Source organism: Aethalodelphis obliquidens, unplaced genomic scaffold (genome assembly GCF_003676395.1).
Source record: "Aethalodelphis obliquidens isolate GAN/ISIS:26980383/991018 unplaced genomic scaffold, ASM367639v1 scaffold24, whole genome shotgun sequence".
In the NCBI taxonomy this organism is placed as follows: domain Eukaryota; kingdom Metazoa; phylum Chordata; class Mammalia; order Artiodactyla; family Delphinidae; genus Aethalodelphis; species Aethalodelphis obliquidens.
The window spans coordinates 16,103,199-16,125,668 of NW_020837968.1; the positions used below are offsets into that span (position 1 = coordinate 16,103,199).

A 22,470-nucleotide genomic window follows, 5' to 3' on the forward strand; every position below is an offset into this window, starting at 1 on the left:
GATACTTTGCTTTTATCCAGTTCAATTATGGTATAGAAAGGTGTTCTACGTAAAGCTATTTAAAAAAAAAAAAAATCCCTCCTAATAACAAGATAGTTGGTTGGGAGGGTGGGGGGATGTGGATAGATGGAGACATTTTATTTTCTCTATACTTATACTGTTTACCACACTTAAAAACTTAATTTCTTTTCAGTAGCCAGGACTGAGGAAAAAAATAAAAAGAGAATCAATATCACATAGGAAAAATATTTAATATTTATTGATCACAAAAGGTCACAGAATATACAAAACAAAACCCAAAAAAGGCAAGGCTAGTTATTTTGGAAGATTGTGTTCAGGAACACAGTACATTAAGAGTATTCAAGTCAATATTTTTACAATCTTTTTACACAATAGGGACAAGTTAAAGGTTTTTCTTTCTAAAAATAGGATGGACAATTTTTATGAATATGCAAAAAATAGGATTGAAAGTATATTTCTCACTTAAACACATTTAATATTAGAGATGAATTTATTCTGTCTGCTGCTGAGGTAATTTAACCTTACACTGAAATAATTTCCCACAAAATGAAAAGTAAATTTGTTAATTTCTCTTAATAGTTTTTAAATTAGAGATCAAACAACATGATCAATATACCAATATCAGAGAGTATTATTAAAGCTCAGTTTTTACAAAATCACATTTTCTTTTTTGATTTAGGGAATTTTGTATATGGTTCAATTCACTTAGATTTTTAAAAAATATTTTATTGAAATATAACATATGTACTAGAAAGGTACACAAATCATGAGTGTGCCATTCAATAAACTTTCACAAGTTATACACACTCACATAATCAGCACCCAGATCAAAAGATAGAACACTATCAGAACTCTGGAAGTCTTTCATCAGTTTTGTAAAATTCTTAGCCATTGACTCATTATTGTCTTTGCCTGTTTGTTTGCCTTTGAATCCCATTCTCTCTCCTTTCCCTGGGCTCCAATTACAAGTAGTTCAGACCTTTCACCAAGTCCTTTGTACACTCTTTTCTTTACTTTTTATCCTTTTTGCTCTTCCTTCTTTAGCCTGATTTTCTACACAGTTCATTAATTCTCTCTTCTGCTATGTTCAATCTATTTAAACCCATTTATTGAGTTAATTTCAAATACTGTATTTTTCAAAAGGAAAACCAGAATTTCTCTAAATCTATCTTGTCTTGAAGATAAGTGTTGAATACAGTTATTTTCTATTCCATTTTTTTAAAGTCTTTTCAGAACACCATTAATGAATGACAACCTGAGTGAAGTTCAGCATCTTGCTTTTGTTGTAACTGTCCTTAGTATTTTCTTGCACAAATGGGTAAAGAGAAATCTTGAAGAGTAAAATTAAAATAGCAACTTTAAAAGTATATTACGCAGTTTGCAAGTAAGACTGTGGTACTGATATTAAGATAGACATATAAATCAATGGAACAGAATTCAGTGTCCAGAAATAAACCATATATATCCATGATCAATTGATTTTGACAATGGTGCCAAGACAATTCAATGGGAGTAAGAAAATTCCTTTCAACAAACAGTGCTGGGACAACTGGATATCCACATGGCAAAAGAATGAAACTAGACCACTACATCACACCACATACAAATATTAACTCAAAATGGATCAAAGACCTAAAGGTAAAAACTAAAATTATAAAACTGTGAAGAAAACCTAGATGTAAATATGTGTTACCTTAGATTAGGCAATAGTTTCGTAGATATGACACAACTAAAGCACAAGCAACCAAAGGAAGAACAGTAAATTGGACTTTATCAAAATGAATCATTTTTGTGCTTCAAAGAACACTATTAAGGGAACTCCCTGGTGGTCCAGTGGTTAGGACTCGGCACTTTCACTGCCGAGGGCCTGGGTTCAATCCCTCGTGGGGGAACTAAAATCCCACAAGCCGCACCACTCAGCCAAAAAAAACCCATTATGAAGAAAGATAAAGATAACCCACAAAAAGGGAGAAAACAGAAAATAGTTGCAGATCATATACCTGATAAGGGTCTAGTACCCAGAAGGGTCTAGTACCCAGTTCTTTATATATATAAAGAACTCTTACATGTCAACAACAAAAAGGTAAGCAACCCAATTAAACAATGGGCAAAGGAATATTTCTCCAAAGAACATAAACGAATCGCCCATTAGCACATGAAAAGTTGGTCAACATCATTAGTCATTAGGGAAATGCAAATCAAAACCACAGTAAGATACTACTTCCCATCTACTAGGATGGCCATAATAATAATACAGTAACAAATATGAGCAAGGATGTGGAGTAGTTAGAACCCTCATACATTGCTGGGGAGAACGTAAAGTTGTGCAGCTCCTTGGCAAAACAGCTTGGCAATTCCTCACAAAGTGAAACACAAAGTTAGCATATTCTGGTGATTCAGCTTCAAGGTATGTATACCCAAGAGAATTGAAAACGTATGTCCCACAAAAAGTTTTACACAAAAGTTAACAGAAGTATTATTCATAATAGCTGAAAAGTAAAAACAACCCAAATGTCTATCAATTGGTTAATGGATAAACAAATGTTGTATATTCATACAGTGGAATAATATTGAGACATAAAAAGGAATGAAGTACTGACACATGCTACAACATGGATGAACTTAAAAATATGCTAAGTGAAAGAAACCATTCACAAAAGGCCACATATTGTATGACTCCATTTATATGAAATGTCCAGAATAGACAAATCTATAGAGACACAAAACAGATTAGTGGTTACCTAGGGTTTGGGTGGAGAGGGTAGGTGTGGGCTAATGGGCACAGTATTTCTTTGGGGGGGGTCATTAAATGTTCTATAATAGATTATGATAATGGTTGCACAACACTGTACATATACTAAAAAAATTGGATTGTGCATTTAAAACAGTGAATTTTATGTTATGTAAATTCTATCTCAAAAAAGCTGTTAAGAAAATGTAAAGTGCCTTGAATCAAGAATAAACCAGATTTTCCTTAAAAACATTTTTTTAAGTATTATGCAGTAAAACAAAGCCTGTTGAAAACTTTATAAAATGTACAGTTTCCACATCTGAAGGTTTGATAATGTCAATTTTGATGACTATACAAGTACAGATTAGAGCTAATTGGCTTTTTAAAAGGAAGACTGGTAGAAAAGGATTTTTCTCAGTCATTTGTATAGGCTGAAAAGGACCTTTCTTTTTCCTCTAAAATATGATTAGAAACTGACCATGAAATATATAAAGAACTCCTAAATTCAATAACAAAAAACTGAAACACCTAGTTCAAAAAAGGGATGTAAACAGACATTTCTCCAAAGAAGGTACACAAATAACCACTAAGCACATGAAAAGATGCTCAACGTCACTACCCTCAGGAAAATGCAAATCAAAATAAAAATGAGATACCGCTTCGTACACCTCAGGAGATCTATTATCAACTTCTTAAAAAAGAAAAGTAACGAAGTGTTGGTGAGGATGTGGAGAAATTTAAACCCTCATGCACTGCTGGTGGGAATGTAAAATGGTACAGCTGCTATGGAGACAGCTTGATGGTTCCTCAAAAGGTTAAACAAAGAAGTATCATATGATCCAGCAATTCCACTCCTAGGTATATACTTATAATAACTGAAAGCAGGGACTCAGACACATACTGTACACCAATGCTCATAGTGGAGTCATCCACAAGAGCCAAAAACTGAAAACAACCCAAATGTCTACCAAGAGATGAATGGATAAATAAAATGTGGAATATATTTGTATAATATATATATATATAATAGAATATTATTCAGGCTTAAAAAGGAAGGAAATTCTGATACATGTTATAACATGGATGAATCTTGAAAACATTATGAAATAAGCAAGACATAAAAGGACAAATACTGTATGATTCCACTTAGATGAGGTTCCTAGAACGAGCAAATTTATAAAGAGACAGAAAGTAGAATAGAGGTTGCTGTATGCCTGAAACTAACACAGTATTGTAAATCGATTATACTTCAATATATTTTTTAAAAAAAGTAGAATAGAGGTTACTAGGGGTTGGGGGAGCCTATTGTTTAATGGATACAGAGTTTCTGTTTGTGATGATGAAAAAGTTCAGGAAGTAGACAGTGGTGATGGTTGCACAAAATTGTGCATGTACTTAATGGTAATGCCATTAAAATGTGCACTTGAGGGACTTCCCTGGTGGTTCAGTGGTTCAGACTTCAAGCTTCCAATGCAGGGGGCACAGGTTCAATTCCTGATCAGGGAACTAAGATCCCAGATGCCAAATAGCGCGGCCAAAAAAAAAGAAAAAATGTGCACTTGAAAATGGTTAAAATGGTAAATTTCATATTACATATATTTTACCACAATAAAAAGAAATTTTAAGGAATACCATATACAGTAACAATCCCAAACTTGAAAGACTTAGGGGTAAATTTAACAAAATATATACACTAAAAACTACAAAACATTTCAGAGAGAAATAAAATACCTAAATTAATGGAGAGACATACCATGTTCACAGTTTGGAAATCTCAGTATTACTAAGATGTCTATTCTCTCAAAATTGATCTACAGATTCAAAATCCCAACAAGATATTTTTTGTAGCAACTGACAAACTGATTTTAAAATGTACATGAAAAGTCAAAAGACCTAGAGAAGCTAAAAGCAATTTTGAAAAAGGACAAATTTGTATGACTTCCATGACATGATTCCAAGACTCGCTGTAAAGCTACCATAGTCAGGATGTGTGGTATTGGTATACGAATGGAAATACACATCACTAGAACACAATAGAGTCTATATGCATGGTCAATTGATTTTCAACCAAGTTACCAGTGTAATTCAACAGGTAAAGGATAGTCTTTTCAACGACCCTTACCTCACACTACACAAAAAAATTAGCTCAAAACCTGTCCCAGACCTAACCATAAAACTGTAACACTTCTCGAAAACAAAACACAGAAGAGAATCTTCATTATCTTGGAGTAGGCAAAGATTTCTTAGACAAAAAATACTAACTGTAAAAGAAAAATGAGTAAATTGTACTTAATCAAAATTAGAAATTTCTGCTCTTTGAAAGATACTGTAAAGAAAACAAAAAGGCAAGCCACAGACTGGGAGAACATATTTACCATCCATATACCTGACAAAGGACTTGTACCCAGATTATATAAAAAAACTTCCAAATCAATAAGACAAATAAGAGAAACTGAACTTTCATACTTTGATGGTGGGAATGTCAACGGTATAGTCTCCTCAGAAAACAGTTGTGCAGTTTCTTAAGTTAAACATATACCTTCCAGCAATTCCACTCTTAGGTAACTACCAAAGAAAAATGAAAATATATGTGCACACAAAAACTTGTACATGAATGTTCACAGTGGTATTCATAATAGCCAAAGAGTGAAAATAACCCAAATGTCCATCAAGAAGTGAATGTATAAAAATGGAATAATACTCAGCAGTAATAAGGAACAAATTACTGATACAATAATATGGATAAATCTCAAAAACATTCTACTGAGCAAGAAAATCCAGACCTAAAGAAAAAAAAAAAAAAGAGTACATACTGTCAGATTTCATTTATATGAAATTCTAGAAGAGATAAAACTAATCTATAGTGACAGAAAACAGATCAGTGACTGCCTGGGGCCAAGAGTACATGGGCGGCTTGGCTGCAAAGGGAAATGAGGGACTTTCTAGGGTGATGGAAATGTTCAATATCTTAATTATTATGGTGTTACATGGATGCATATATTTGTAAAAATGCATCCCAGTGTACATTTAAAATACCTGTTTTATTGTATGTAAGTTAAATTTCAATAAAGATGATTTCCTAAAAAAAAGCAATGCAGAACTTTCCAACCAGGGTGACAAAACAGTTTCTGAAATATTGATCCTCTCCCCTCCGTCTCACTTGGGCAGAAGATGGGGGAATGGTAGTGATGGGGGGTCTGCCGGGAGGCTGCAGCCTCCTGTCTTTACCTCCGTGTGCCATACATACACTGTCATTTTCTCTGGATGTTACAACATGAAAGTTGGGAAGCAGTGACCTAAGAATGTCTTAAAGTAGATCCCCAACCCTGTTCAAACACTGACATAAAAATTCTCTACCTTAAGCACACTTATCAGTTTCTCTCTTGGTGCCTTCTCTCTCTTTAAAAAGTTGTATAAGTAGATATGAGCATTTGGATTTGATGGGAACTTTTCATCATAGGCGTAATTGGTAAGCACCTCTCGGGCTCCATCTTGATCCCCATAGAATTCCAGCATCTATATAAAATAAGTCATGATATCTTAGCTAAATTCTGTAAGATAGCTATATGAAATATCATGTACAACTTAACTTTATTGATAAGCACAAAAAAAGTCATACAACTGAAAAACAGCATTTACTATATAGGGAACAATAGTGATGCCAGTTTTTGCTTCCAACAGCATATGTTACAACCTCCATAGAACACAGAAGATCATAAAAAAGGCCTACATGGTTTCCCATTTTTCCCTTATCATATTTCGTTACTGAAAAATGCAGCAACTTCAACATAAGAAGTGTTCCTATGAGAAATAAAGTCTTCAAAGTAGGGCACATTAGGACCAAAAAAAGACCATACGATGCAACTAACCTCAGTGCCCTACATAACTTTAGCCACAAAAGGAGTGCATAAGGAATTATAATTCCTTTCCTTTCATTCCTTCCCGTCCTGACACAGGAATTTCCAGATTCACTAGCATACGGTTTCAGAGATTATCTTCGGACAGCATAATTATCACTTTAGCACTAATGAAACTTTCAAAAAGCAAGGAACTTCAGCATCCATGGATACTGAGGGACTACTGTATTTGGCCATGACACATTATCCAATGGTGAAAATAAACACAGTAACGTTTACAGTATATTGGTAAAATAAACAAAACTCATTCAGACCAAAAAGAAGCATCATATTCTTTTAATTTTTAAACAATTTTTTCCATTAGTTCCTTTCTGATCAATAAAGATTAAGCTTATAACAAAATGAAACTAATAAAACCTTATGAAAAGTTTACTTACCTCTACATAACTCTTCACAAAAGGGTCCCAAACTCCAGGAATCTGAATCAATGCACAAAGGTTTATAGATGTCTTCCAGCTGTGGTTGAGCATATTCTGGGACGCTGTGTTGTAAGCATAATCATCCTCATCTGTCCAAAGACAAAAGATTTTTTAAAGTATTCAGTACTGAGGACTTCTGCAGAATCAGTACTCGGTAACCTACCCACAAGAAAAGCTCAGACCCTGATTGGCTTCACTAGTGAATTCTAACAATCACTTCAAGTATAGTACTAATTCATCACAAACTCTCCCCCTAAAAAAGGACAGAGAGAAAACACTTCGCAACTGATCTATGAGATCAGAATCACCCTGATACCAAAACCAGACAAAGACAACACAGGAAAATTACAGACCAATATCTCTTATAAGTATAGATGCAAAAATTCTCAACAAGATACTAGCAAACTGAATCTAGCAACACATAAAGTGGGATCTATTCCAGGAATGCAAGGTTGTTTAACATCTGAAATCAATTAATACAATATTCCAAATCAACAGAATAATGACAAAAACCTCATAACCATCTCAATTGTTGCAGAAAAAGCATTTGGCAAAATTCAATAACCTTTCATGATAGACACACTGAACATCTAGGAAAAGAAGGAAGTTCTTCAATCTGATAAAGGGCATCTTATGAAAAACCCACAACTAATATCAGAATTGATGGTGAATGACTGCATGCAAGAGAGAATGTCCTCTCTTGCAACTTTTATTCAACATTATAATGGAGGTTCTAGGCAGGGCAATTCAACAAGAAAACAATACAATGTCCAGATTGGAAAGGAAGAAGTAAAACTATCTCTACTTGCAGATGACATGATCTTGTACATGGAAAATCCTAAGAATACATTAAAAACTTATTATAACTAATAAATGAGTTGAAAGTTGCATAATATAAAATCAACGCACAATAGTCAATTGTATATCTATACACCTGCAATGAACAATCCAAAAATGAAATTAGGAAAATAATGTCATTTACAATAGCATCAAAAACGATAAACTACTTAGGTATGAATTTTACAAAAGAGACATAAAATTATAGTCTGAAAAGTAGTATTGTTCAAGGAAATTAAAGAAGACCTAAATAAATGGAAAAGACATCCTGTGTTCATGGGTTGGAAGATTTATTAAATTAATCTATAGCTTTAATGCAATTCTTATCAAAGTCCCAGCTGGCTTGTTTGCATAAATGACAAGCTGATCCTATAATCCATATGGAAATGCAAGGGACCAGGAATAGCCAAAACAATCTTTAAAAAGAAGAACAAATTTGGAGGATTCACACTGTGACCTCAAAAGTTACTATAAAGCTACAGTAATTAAGACTGTGATATGGGCATAAGTATGGATATATATAGATCAATGGAAGAAAATTTAGAGTCCACAAATAAAACTTCATATATGGGCAACTGATTTTTGATAAGGGTACCAAGACAATTCAGTGGGAAAATAATAGCCTTTTCAATAAATATGCTGGAACAACTGAATACCCACATGCAAGATAAAGTTGAACCCCTATTTACCTCACGTGATATAAAAAAATTAACTCAAAATGAATTAGAAAACAACTGTAAAACTATATAACTCTCAGAAGAAAACATGTCTAAATCTTCGTGACCTTGGAGTAGGCAAGGCTTCTTGGATGCGACAACAAAAGCACAAGCAACAAAAGAAAAAACAAACAACTTCATCAAAATTAAAACCTTTTGTGACTCAAAAAACACCTAAGAAAGTAAAAAAGATAACCCACAGAATAGAAAAAAAAAACACTTCCAAATCCTACACCTATCTGAAAAGGGACTTGTACCTAGAATATATAAAGAACTCTTACAACTCAATAATAATAAGTAATTCAATTAAAATAGGAGAAAAGGATCTGAATGCAAATTTCTCCAAAGAAGATATACAAATGGCCCACAAGCACATGAAAAGATGCTCAACATTATTAGCCTCTAGGGAAATGCAAATCAAAACCACAAGATACTACTTCACACCCAGCAGGACAGCTATATCAAAGACAGATAATGGCAAGTGTTGGGAAGGACATGGAGAAATTAGTACCCTCCTCATACACTGCTGGTAGGAATGGAAAATGGCACAGCTGCTTTGGAAAGAAAACAGTCCAGAGGTCCCTCAAAAGTTCACAGCAACGTTATTCAAAATAGCCAAAAAGCGGAGAACAACCCAAATGTCCATCACCCGATAATGGATACATAAATGTGGTATATCTATACAATGGAATATTAATAAATAAAATAAATAAAAAGGAATGAAGTGCCATTACATGCTACAATGTGGGTGAACCTTTAAAAACATAAGGCTAAGTGAAAGAAGTCAGTAACAAAGAAGTCAGTCCTACATATTTTAGGACTCCATTGTATGAACTGTCCAGAATAGATAGATCTCTAGAGACAGAAAGTAGTTTAGTGGTTGCCTAGGACAGGAGGAACTGGGAAGAGTCGAGAGTTACTGCTAATGGCTACAGCGTTTCTTTCTGGGGTGATAAAAGTGTTCTAAAATTGATTGTGGTAATGGATGCACAACTATGAATATTCCACAAACCACTGAATTTATACTTTAAGTGGGTGAATCATATTAAGAGTCAGATCTCAATTCTTAATAAAGCTGTTGTTCTTAAAAAAACATGATTACCACACCCAATAAATTGGGTGACATGAAAACTCTGACAATAACAAATAATGAGGAGAAGACAGACAAAAGAAAGCCCAAATCAGACTACTAGTGGAATATGAATTGGTAACCACTTTGGAAAGAGTTCAGCCTATTATACAGTAAAGCTGAAGACACACATACTCTGTGACAACAATTCTACTCCTAGAAATACACACATATGTGTATCACTACACATGCCCAAGAATTTCAAAGCAGCATTAATTATAATAGCCCCAAACTATTAACAACCTAAATGGCCATCAATATATAGAAGGAATAAATAAACTGCATGAATATCATACAATGTATGGTTTTACAACAATAAAAATGAACAAACTAGAGCTAATTCAACTATATGAACACATGTTAAATGCTGAACAAAATATGCAAGGCCCCAAAAGAATATATACAGTGTGAATCGAAATATGACACTGAGATATAGGCAAAACTAAATTACAGATACATACTTGAGTGGTAAAAGTATTTAAAGAAAACAAGAGAGTAATTACCCTTAAAGTCAGGACAGTCTTCTTGAGACACTGGGAGGAGGTGTGATTAGGCACACATGGGGAACTTTTAGGGGGTCAGCAATGTTGTGATCCTTAATCTGGGTGTAGTTACATGGATGTTTGCTTTATAATTATCCATGCTACCAGACATTTGTTTTACACACTGTTTCAGGATATATTTCACCATCTTAAAGGTTTAAAAAGAGAATCAGTCTTTCGAAAGCAACAGCTGATAGAAGCACAAAACACTTTTTGGTACCAGTGCCACTTTCTGGCCAAAAAAGTAGCCCCCACCCCCAAACAGGGATTGGTATTCTCTTCCCAGTGGGTCAATTGAACAAATATCAATATGAGCCTGGAAATGAAGTGGTAACAGGAAAGTAGGTATGAAATGATATCCAAAAAAGTGGTTAAGATCCCTGAGTAAGTACAAGTTAGGTATGGATTTACCATGGAAGGGGATTCCCAGCCACCAAGTGCATCAAAGCCAATGCGCACAGGCCACAGCAGCAAGGAAAAATCCCAAACCAGCTCTGAGCATACATTCACATGTTCCATTCTTATGAGTTGGTTATACAGAACTAGTCCTAACTTTTTTTTCTCATTAAACAGACACATGAGGTTAAAGACCATCTAAAGAGCGCCATCTTTATCTCTTGTTGCTACAGAAGAGTGTCAGCTGCAGAAGGTACTGAATTATCTATCCATGGGAGTGATGGTGTAAATGCCACATTCCAACTGCTTTAATCATCATATATTTGCTTGAGTTCTACTTAAAGTGTAAGAAGAAAAGTAAATACTGACTTTAAAACTTACCTAAATCAGTATCAGCAAGCCTTTACGGCAGGCATTATGGCAAGGTTAGCAAAAGAAACAGAGGACAGATATATGACCTCAAAAGACTGATGAGTCTAGACAGGGAGATACAACAAAAAACACACATGAAAAATCTTAGAATGACTAAAAAGCAAGAGGTGAAGAGTCAAATGATATAGGCTGAACATGCAGCTGATATGTTAGACTTAAGGTAAAAGAAGGCGGGGTCTAATGAGTCTTGAAGGGCAGATGGCATTCTAGAGGAGGAGAATGCACAAAGGCCTCACAATATTATCATGATGAAGACAGCATTTCAGAAGTGTCTTGGGGGAGATCAAAGATGGGAAACAGGGGCTTCCCTGGTGGTGCAGTGGTTGAGAGTCCACCTGCCAATGCAGGGGACATGGGTTCATGCCCCGGTCCGGGAAGGTCCCACATGCCGCGGAGCGGCTGGGCCCGTGAGCCATGGCCGCTGAGCCTGCACATCCGGAGCCTGTGCTCCGCAACGGGAGAGGCCACAACAGTGAGAGGCCCGCGTACCGCAAAAAAATAAAAAAAAAAAAGATGGGAAACAGGAAGGGAATTTTGAGATTAGTGAGCCCACATGCCCAGAGACCAAGGAAATACTATCACATAAGGACAGTAAGGAAACACTGCTTAACACAAATGACGTGATAAATGTCAGAACTGAGACTTGGGTGGAGGATGTGAAAATAGAAAGGAAGGGGTCATTCCTAGAGGAGTTATGGAGAAAAACTATACAAGGGAAAAAAAGTACAGAGAATGATCACACAGCTCCAAAGAACAGAAATTTAGGGACAGGAGAGGATGACATCACCACGGAAAGTCAGTTTGAGAAGAACACATAGTCAATTTTTGGGGTGGTCAGTAAAGAAAGAAAACTGTCTGTTCTGACCTTTATACAGAAGTGAAACAACATTATCTTGCCCTACTCTTTAAACGTATTTTCTTAAGAAACAACATTATGAAACAAACTAAACTCCACTGTAAACACACAGGAAATAATGCTTCTTATATGCAATAATGCCTGCTGAAGAAAATTTGTAACCTATCGTAGAAATCATGTTTAAGAAAGCAGTGAATCTAAAATGGTCATGAACTCAATCTATATATCACCTAATTGATGTCTGAAAAGTTTTTTTAAATATCAGAAATTTTATAAAGGATGATCAAGAATTTTACATCCACAGAAATGTCTGTTCTCTGTACTATCTGGATAAAGCCAAGCTTGGAAGTAGGGGAATTAGATTACTCCTCCAGACCCCTTCTGTCCCTCTGAGTCAGTCTTACTACTTATTACTCATATTCACTCACCAAGCTGAGACAATTCCATCTTCTTTTTAGACCAAATATAATACTGCAAAAGCCCTTTATAGGCCTGAATAAGGTTGATTAACACTTCCTGAGAAGACGACTTTTCACCGTATCGCCATGTCTCTGCCTGGCTGAGATTTCTGTTCGCATCCTCAAGCATACCATGATGCAGAAGGTATAATGCATGTTGTAAGGAGATCTGCAATAATAAGAAAAAGCCCACCGTCATATAGGTCATTAGATAACCCTTAGTCAAAAAGCTCAGTAAATATATGATACATTCAGGCTAAGACCTTGGTAGGACACAAATGTTGGAGCAATATTGTCCTCATTATCAAAAATTTCAATCTAACAGAAAGACAAATGAAAAATTATCATTATGTAAATGAGAACTAAATTATATAAACTTACAAACAGAAGGCAGTGTGAAAAGAACAGGGACGTTGAAGACAGAGTCCAGGCTCAAATGCTACTTTAAAGCTACATAAACCTGAGTAAGTTACTCTCACCCTTTGTGAGTCTCCTCTTTTATATGGAAGAATTATTATTAACCCTTTTGAAGGGCATTAAGGGGATTAAGTGAGATGATATATTTGTATACCACCTAATACCTAGTTTACCCCATAGCAGACAATAAATTATTTTATACATGTTCTATAAACTCAGAGAAAACATCTTAATAAGGGGTGTTGAAGAATGGCACTGGTTCAAATGGAAAGTGTATGCCTGATACAGGAGAAGCAATAAGAATAATTCCACACAGAAGGGAGGGGCAATATAGGTGTGGTAATCTTAATAAGAGGTACAAACTAATATGTGTAAAATAAGCTACAAGGATACATTGTACAACACAGGGAATATAGCCAATATTTTACAATAACTGTAAATGGAGTATAAGCTTTAAAAATTGTAAATCACTATACTGTACACCTGTAACTTACACAGTATTATACAGCAACTATACTTCAATTAAAAAAAAAGAATAATTACACAAAGAACGAGTAATACAAATAGGGAGGACGTTAAGGAGGAGAATAATGGGAAGTACAGTTAATCATCTGAACAGAGTCAGAGTTCAAACCTTCATCTTAAACTACTGTAATAATTTCTCCACTGGTGTCTCTAATCCTGCCCCCGCTAATCCATCTTCCACGTGACCGCCAAGGAAATCTCATTAGTCATTTGTGTAAAATCCTTCAACAGTTCCCATTGCCTATAGAATAAAAATCTAAGCTCCTTAGAAATGGCACACAGAGTTCAGCTTCCCCTGGCTTCTACCCACATGATTTTTAGAGTAACTAAAGCATTAGACACAGAGCTATTAAACTCTTTATTATCTCCTGCCATGCTAGACTACTCCTTCCCGCAGTATGCACTGTGAATACCCACTAGCTTTATCAGACTCATCTCAAGCCTCACTTCTTTCTTTTCCGACTCCCCTATTCATTCAATCCCAGCCCTTTCCAAAATTCCAGAGAGCCGACCATTTTCCACTTTGTCTTCTCCCTGTACAGTACACTTCTACTATGGCACCCATAACCATTTATTCCATTTACATGCCTGTCTCCCCCTACTGCAAGAACCACGGCTAGCACATTGTCTGGAAAACAGCAGCAAGTGTTTTTAAAATTGTTAACAGCAAAACATGTTTTATTGCCTATCCTAACTACCACCCTCAGACTCCAGAGTATGAAATAAGGTTCCTCTCAGGTTTCTTTACTTCAACTGAGTAGATTCCATGAGCTTAAAAGGATCTAGCCAATAATTTACTTAAAACTCTACCTTCCCTCCCCAATCAAATGGCTATCCAGTTTCTCCCTGAAAGAAGAAAATGGGAGCACACAACACCAAGGCAGACTATTCCCTTTTTCCAATTGTTCACTTACAAAATTCTTCCTAAAGTAGAACCATATGCTGCCTCCATTTAGTTTCTACTTGTAATGTATGTGGTCTACCAGAAAATAAGATCATAAGGGAGAACATGGCACATAAGAGAAGCAAAAAATTTTTCCTAAATTAATAAAATCTGAAAAGAATCCTAAACTAGGTAAAATCATTTTTCAAAATTAGAGAGCAGTGGGAATATAAAATGCTACAGCCACTATGGGAAACATTTTGGTGGGTCCTAAAAAAATTAAACACAGAATTATATGTTCATACATACTTTATATATATATATAATATATATATATATATATATAATATATGTATTTGTATATATGACAAAAAATATGATCCAGCAGTTCTAGTCCTAGGTATATATCCAAAGGAATTGAAAGCAGGAACTCAAACAGATACTTGCACGCCAATGTTCACTGCAGTGTTATTCACAATAGCCAAAAGGTGGAAACAACCAAACAAGAGATGAAAGGATAAACAAAATTTCACAGATATATACAATAGAACATTATATTGTATTAAGCCACAGAAAGGGATAAAGTCTGATACATGCCAACACATGGATAAATCTTGAAAACATTATGCTAAGCGAAACAGCAGAACATAAAAGGACATATATTATACAATTCCACTTATACGAAATACCTAGAATAGGCAAATGCATAGACACAGAAAACAGATCGGAGGTTACCAGGGCCTGGGAGGAGGAGGGAATGAGGAGTTATTGCTTAATGGGTACAGAGTTTCTATTTGGGGTGATGCAAAATTTTGGAAATACTAGTGAGGGTTACACAACAATGTGAATGTAATTAATGCCACTGAATTACACACTTAAAAATGGTTAGAATACCACATTTTATGTTATACGTATTTTACAGCAATTTAAAAATATTTGGAAAATAGGAAAAGTAAAAACAAAAAACCAGAGGGTAAATATTGTAGGCTTTGCAGGCCATATGGTCTCTATCACAACTCTGCCATTGTCCTACTAAAAGCAGCTACTGACAATATGGAGATGAATGGGTGTGGCAATGTTCCAATAAAACTTTGTTTGGAGGCACTGAAAAAAAATTAAAAAGCAAAGCATTTAAAAATTTTATTGAGAAAGTGCTTTTAGTCTCATATATACCAGAGAGAGGGACATGTCATAACATTTTGGAGTGTGTCAATTCTTTGGGATAAAGCTTTTATTAAAGGAGAAAGTTCCACCTAAACATTAGAAACATTGAAACATTTTCACACATGGATCAGAAGAGTCAATATTGTGAAAATGTCCTTACTACCTAAAGCAATCTGTAGATTCAATGCAATCCCTATCAAAATACCAACGGCATTTTTTACAAAAATAGAAAAAAATAATCCTACAATTTGTATGGAACCACAAAGACCCTGAATAGCCAAAACAACCTTGAGAAAGAACAAAGCTACAGGTATCACATTTCCTGATTTCAATCTATATTACCAAGCTACAGTAACCAAAACAGGATGGTACTGGCATAAAAACAGACACATCAGACAAGTGGAACAGAACTGGGAGTCCAGAAATAAACCCATCCATATATCGTCAACTAATATTTGACAAGGAAGCCAAGAATACTCAAAGGGCAAAGGACAGTCTCTTCAATGAATGTTGTTGGGAAAACTAGATATTTACATGCAAAAGAATGAAACTGGATCCCTAACTTACACCACTCACAAAAATTAACTCAAAATGGATTAAGGACTTAAAGGTAAGATCTGAAACTATAAAACTCTTAGAAGAAAATAGAGAAAAAAATTCCTTGATATTGGTCTTGGCAATGATTTTTTAGGGTGTGACACCAAAAGCACAAGCAATAAAAGCAAAAATAAACAAGTGGGACTACATCAAACTAAAAAGCTTCTGCACAGCAAAGGAAACCATCAACAAAATGAAAATGCAGCCTACTGAATAGGAGAGAATATTTGCAAATCAAGTATCTGATAAGGGGTTAATACCCAAAATATATAAAGAATTCATACAACTCAATAGCAAACACAACAAAAAACACATTACAATTAAAAATGGGCAGAGGACTTGAATAGACATTTTTCCAAAGAAGATACACAAATGGCCAACAAGCACATGAAAAGGTGCTCAACATCACTGTCAGGGAAACACAAATCAAAACTACAATGAGACATCACCTCACACCTGTCAGAATGGCTAGCATCAAAAAGACAAGAGATAACAAGTGTTGGTGAGGATGTGGATAAACAGGAACCTTTGTATACTGCTGGTGTACATTCTCTTCAGGATGTAAAGTGGTCCAGCCACTATGCAGAATGGTATGGAGGTTCCTCAAACAAATTAAAAATAGATCTACCATATGAGTCAGCAATCCACTTTTGCATATATATCCAAAGGTGAAATCACTATCTCGACAAGATATCTGCACTCCCATGTTCACTGCAGCACTATTCACAAAAGCCCAGACATGGAAGCAATCTAAGTGAGCACTGATGGAAGAATGGATAAGGAAAATGTTACACACACACACATACATACACACATACACACACACGCACACACACACACACGATGGAATATTATTCAGCCACACAAAAGAATGAAATATTGCCATTTGTGACTACATGGATGGGCTCTGAGGGCATTATGCTTAGTGAAATAAGTCAGACAGAAAATTGTAATATTGTATGATCTCACTTTTAAGTGGAATCTACAAACATCCGACCCATAGAAAGAGAGTAAAATGCTGGCCACAGGCTGAGGGGTGGAGAAATGGAGAAATGTTGGTCAAAGGACACAAACTTTCAATCATAAGATGAGTAAGTTTGAGGCTCTAATGTACAGCATGGTGACTATAGCATTGTTAACTTGAAAACTGCTATGAGGATACAGCTTTAACATTCTCACCATAACAACAACGACAAAATGGTAGTTATGTGAGGGGATGGAGGCATTAACTAACCTCATTATGGTAAACATTTGGCAATATATCCATGCATCAAATCATCACATTTTACACCTTAAACTTACATGATATATGTCAATTATATCTCAACAAAGCTGGAAACAATTTTTTTCTCAAGTATTCAAATTCCCAATTTGTTTAGCTGTTTCCCTTTTCCAAAAGCATCAATTCTCAGAGATCTCAACTGACTTAAGTAAACATATTAGAATTTGGCCCATCATCATAATGAAGCACAACTGCCACCTCTGAAGGACTGACTCTGGCAGCCAGAGATACACAAAGAGAAGATACTTTCACTCAGACAACGTGGTAGGCAACAGGAAATGGAAAAGTAAATGGTTCTCAAGATGCTGCTTTCTTTCAGCTTCTCTTATTGACCCAGGTGTCTTACCCCGTTTCTCATGCTTTTTACATTACCTACCTCATCACTGAGACAAGCAATTTTTAGAAATGAATGCCCCAGATGTAAATTCACAAAACCTATATACTCACCTTCAAGTAATTCATGACACCAATATTTTTCATCCGGTCAGCAAAGGTATTGAAAGTCTCCACACTGCTTTTGGGATGATAATAAAGAATTTCACTTCCAAGCCTCCAAATAATCTGTCAAAACAGAAATTACTAACAAAACTGTAAAATCCTTGCCTTAACCAATATCTAAGAAAGCTATTTTCTTCTGATTACAGCGTTAAAAAACCACCTATAGTTCCTTTTTCTAGACACCACTACCGTCAACATTTTACTGTACTTTACCCAGTGAAACTAATATTATATCTTATGGGATAAAAATCTTTTCTGCTGATTAAGTGAAAATACCAGGTAACTATAATAGTAGTTAGTAGTCTAAAGAAGGTAAGCAGTTAAGATACATATTTAAAATAACATTTTTAACTAGTATAGCAGGAAGAATATTAATGTCAGAAAACTTGGGTTCTATTAATATTGGCTTCTTCACTGCTCTCAGCCTCATCTTTATTATCTACCAAATGAGAGCTATGGACTAGATGTTTCTTGAGATCCTATCAAGTATCTACAACTATTGACTATATTTAGACTATATTTAGAGCTCCAATTTAAGAACTTTCATCAGCTATGGACAAATTTTAATAAAAATATTTTCACCCCAGACCACCAAAACTTTGGTGACAGAACTTGGAGCTCTTCTTTTGCATGGTCTATTCTCTTACCCCAATTTAAAGTACTTCAATAATAGTGACTTCAAAGTAAATTTAAGTGGATTTTAAATCAATTCTTTCTCTGAACATACATACTGATTGTTTTGTGTAATCGTAATACTCATCTCCCCAACTCAGAAAGACCAAGATTTCATTTACAGAACACCAAAATGCAGTATTTTGATTAAACTGCTTAAAGAAAATGTGGAGATTATCCTATCACAGTGGTTCTTAAACCTTGTTGTATGTAAGAATTACCTGGGACACCACTTAAAAATAAATATTCTAGGGATTCAGACTTCAGTTCAGTAGAACTGGAGTGCAGCACAGGAATCTATATTTTAAACAAAAGCCCTATGTGATTTAAACAGAGCCCAAACAAGTGTCTGGAAACCACTGATTTAATTCTTTCATTTTGTAAAACAAACTCTGGACCAAAAGAGACTGTAACTTGCCCAGTGTTTTACAGATCTATATAACTTTAGTCCATTACTAAACTTTCAATCAATGGTTAAATTTTTTTCTTTAATATTTTTTGGCTCTATTAAATATCTAACTGATGCAATGGTTACTGTAATAGTAAAAGCTACTTGAGATATTCATGTGAAGTTATTTGTGGATAAACTGTCTTTTACAGAATAAATTTAACAACATATGCCAGGCACTGTTCTAGATCCTTGCCCTTGTGGAATTTACATTCTATTGTAGAGAGACTGACAATAACCAAGAAATATAATAATTAAATTGGCAAGTATTATGGGAAAAGAATGAAGCAGGATAAAGGGATCAGGAGTGCCAGCTGGAAAGTGAAGGGGGGTGGTGTGCAGTTGCAATTTTATTTTATTTATTTATTTATTTATTTATTTATTTATTTATTTATTTATTTTTGGCTGCATTGGTCTTCGTTCCTGCGCACAGGCTTTCTCTAGTTGCGGTGAGCGGTGGCTCTCTTCATTGTGGTGCGCAGGCTTCTCGTGGTGGCTTCTCTTGTTGCGGAGCACGGGCTCTAGGCACGCGAGTTTCAGTAGTGGCTCGCGGGCTCTGGAGCACAGGCTCAGTAGTTGTGGCACATGGGCTTGCTCCACGGCATGTGGGATCTTCCCGGACCAGGACTCGAACCCATGTCCCCAGCATTGGCAGGTGGATTCTTAACCACTGCACCACCAGGGAAGCCCCAGTTACAATTTTAAATAGTCAAGGTAGGGCCCACTGAAGGTGTGACTTGAAGGAGGGTGACCATAGTGATATCTGAAGAAAGACCTTCCTAGGTAAAAGAAATAGCAAAGGCAAAGGCAATCAGGAAGGAGTATGGTTGTTTAAGGAAGAGCAAGGAGGCCAGTGAGATTGGAGAAGGAAAACCAAGTTGGACAGTAATAGGAGATGAGGTCAAAGGGGGAAAGGGAGTGGGCAGAGCACAGAGAACTTGCAGGCAATCAGAAGGACTCTGGCTCTTACTCTGAGTGAAATGGGAAGACACTGCAGTGTTTTCAGCAGAGGAGTGACATGATTTGACTTATGTTTTAAAAGGACTATGCTGGGCTTCCCTGGTGGCACAGTGGTTGAGAGTCCGCCTGCCGATGCAGGGGACACGGGTTCATGCTCCGGTCTGGGAAGATCCCACATGCCGTGGAGCGGCTGGGCCCGTGAGCCATGGCCGCTGAGCCTGTGCGTCCAGAGCCTGTGCTCCGCAACAGGAGAGGCCACAACAGTGAGAAGCCCGCGTACCGCAAAAAAAAAAAAAAGGACTGTGCTGCATCATTAATCAGTAGGAAAATGCCAACCAAAGCTACAATGAGATACCACTTCACAACCACTATGATGGCTAAAATCAAGAAGACAGACAATAATACGGTTGGTGAGGATGTAGGGATGTTGGGACCCTCGTATATGGCTGGTGGGAAGGTAAAATGGTGCAGTCACTCTGGAAAACAGTCTAGTGGTTCCTTAAGAGGTTACATGTATTTTATGCCCCAGCAATGCCACTCCTAGGTATACACCCAAGAGAAATTACAACAAACATCCATACAAAAACTTGTACATAAAAAAAAAATCTTGTACATAAATGTTCAAAGCAGCATTATTCATAGTAACCAAAAGTGGAAACTACCCAAATGTCTAAAAACTGATGAACTGATACATAAAATGAGATAAAGCCATACACTGGAATATTATTTTGCAATAAAAAGAAATGATGTACTAATATGCTACAATATGGAAAGGCTCGAAAACATTATGTTCAGTGAAAGAATTCATTCACAAAAAGCCATATGCTATACGATTCCATTTATATGAAATGTCCAGAATAGAAAGTAGATTAAGTGGTTGCCAGGGGCTGGGGATTGAAAGGAGCAACTACAAGTGGGTATAGGGTATCTTCTGGGCAAGACAAAAACTGTTCTAAATTTAGATTGCCGTAATGGTTGCACATCTCTGTGCAATTGAACTGAACTGTTCAATTTAAATGGGCAAGTTGTATGGTGTGTTAATATATCTCAATAAAACCAGTTTTTTTTTTTTAAAAAAAGGATCAGTCTGGTTATGCTTAAAATAGACTGCGGGGGTGGGGGAGGGCAAGAAGTCATCTAAGTGAGGTGAGAGGGACTTGAGGCCAGGCGCAGCAATGGAGGAGGTGAGAAGTACTCAGAATGCAGGGAGCGTGCTTTCAAAGTAGAGCTAACAGGGTTTTCTGATGGTTTGGATATGGGGTATAAAAGAAAAAACACCCCAGAGTTTGGCCCTCGCAATTAGATACATAAAGGAAATGTCATCTGAGATGAGGAAAATTAGGCTGGACAGGGAATATCAGAAGAGCTAGTTTAGATATGTTACTATGATATGACATACCTTACTAGCTGATATTAGACATCAAGAGGTGACGTTGAGAAGACAGTTGGATACAGAAATATGGACTTGAAGAGAGATGTCAGGACCCCAGATACACAATTGGGGATCACCAGCATGCAGACTGAATGTAAGGCTATGAAACTGAATGAGATCATCAAGAGTGAGTTCAGATAACGATAACAACTAAGGGTTAGAGTTCGTGGGTAGTCCCATGTCAGAAAGCAAAGGAGAAGAGGAGCAATCAGAAAAGGAGACTGAGGAATGGCCAGTGAGGTAGGAGAAAAAACTGAGAGTACTGCATCCTGGAAGCCAGACAAAGAAGCTATGTCACACAGGAGGGAATGATCTACTATGTTTAATATTGCTGACAGATCAAGTTAGATGAGCACTGAGAATCTGCCACTGGATTCAGCAACATGGAGATCACTGTTGACCTTGACAAAGCAACTTGGTAAAAATGGTGATGGCTGGTGGGTAGTCTAACTGGAAAGGGTTTGGAATGGACGGGTACACACAACTCTCTCAAGGAGTTTTGCTGAAAGGCAGAATGGAGAAATGGGGCACAGCCTGTGGAAGAAGTAGGGGTCCAGAGATGATGCTAAATGGGAGAAATAACAACATGTTTGCTTGAAGATGGGGAACGTCCTACAGAAAGGGGAAAATAAGGACACAGGGAAAGAATTATTTAAATGAATGAGTATTGGGGAATCTGAAAATTCAGATTTAAAACTATTTTTGTCTCCTTTAAAATGATAATAGGAAAAAGAAGTGTGCAAAAAAACGTCCTCATACAAACTCTCTACCCAAAACCACTTTTAGTAGCTTTTAGTAAAATCAATCAATAGCAAAAGCTATTCTGGGTGAAGTTCAAAAGGCAGAAAACTCCCAGGATTCTGTCCTATCTTCCAGCGGACTCAGACCTTACTTACCTCCGGTGCAATCTGTCTCTTGTTGCTATCTGAATCTTCCAAGATCTGAAAGTAACTGTGCATGTATTCTGCAGCTCGCTGCCACTGGTGCTTCAGCAGAGCTTCTTGGATAAGACTTAAACAAGCACTTGTTGTCTGAGCAAAATCCTTCTCCTGTTTTCCTCCAGTCGCTATCAGGGTTAAAGAGGAGAGTCTTGACCCACAGTGACCCCAAATCAACAATTCAAGAAACATTTCTGATA

At 36.3% G+C, this 22,470-nt stretch overlaps 1 protein-coding gene across 6 annotated transcripts in view; it reads right to left on the reverse strand.

Moving 5' to 3' along the window:
- TAF1A (TATA-box binding protein associated factor, RNA polymerase I subunit A) overlaps positions 1–22,470 on the reverse strand; it is a 37,010-nt gene that overhangs the window by 9,083 nt on the left and 5,457 nt on the right. For 4 of the 6 annotated variants that reach the window (XM_027122240.1, XM_027122239.1, XM_027122237.1 and 1 more), the window contains 5 exons: positions 22,229–22,398; positions 17,770–17,883; positions 12,425–12,623; positions 7,047–7,177; positions 6,110–6,268 (listed from right to left, as the gene is read on the reverse strand). In XM_027122240.1, coding sequence (XP_026978041.1) covers positions 6,110–6,268; positions 7,047–7,177; positions 12,425–12,623; positions 17,770–17,883; positions 22,229–22,398 — 773 coding nt within the window. Of the gene's footprint in view, positions 1–6,109; positions 6,269–7,046; positions 7,178–12,424; positions 12,624–17,769; positions 17,884–22,228; positions 22,422–22,470 lie in introns of those variants that run through there. The other 2 variants (XM_027122241.1, XM_027122243.1) reach the window with 2 other exon arrangements.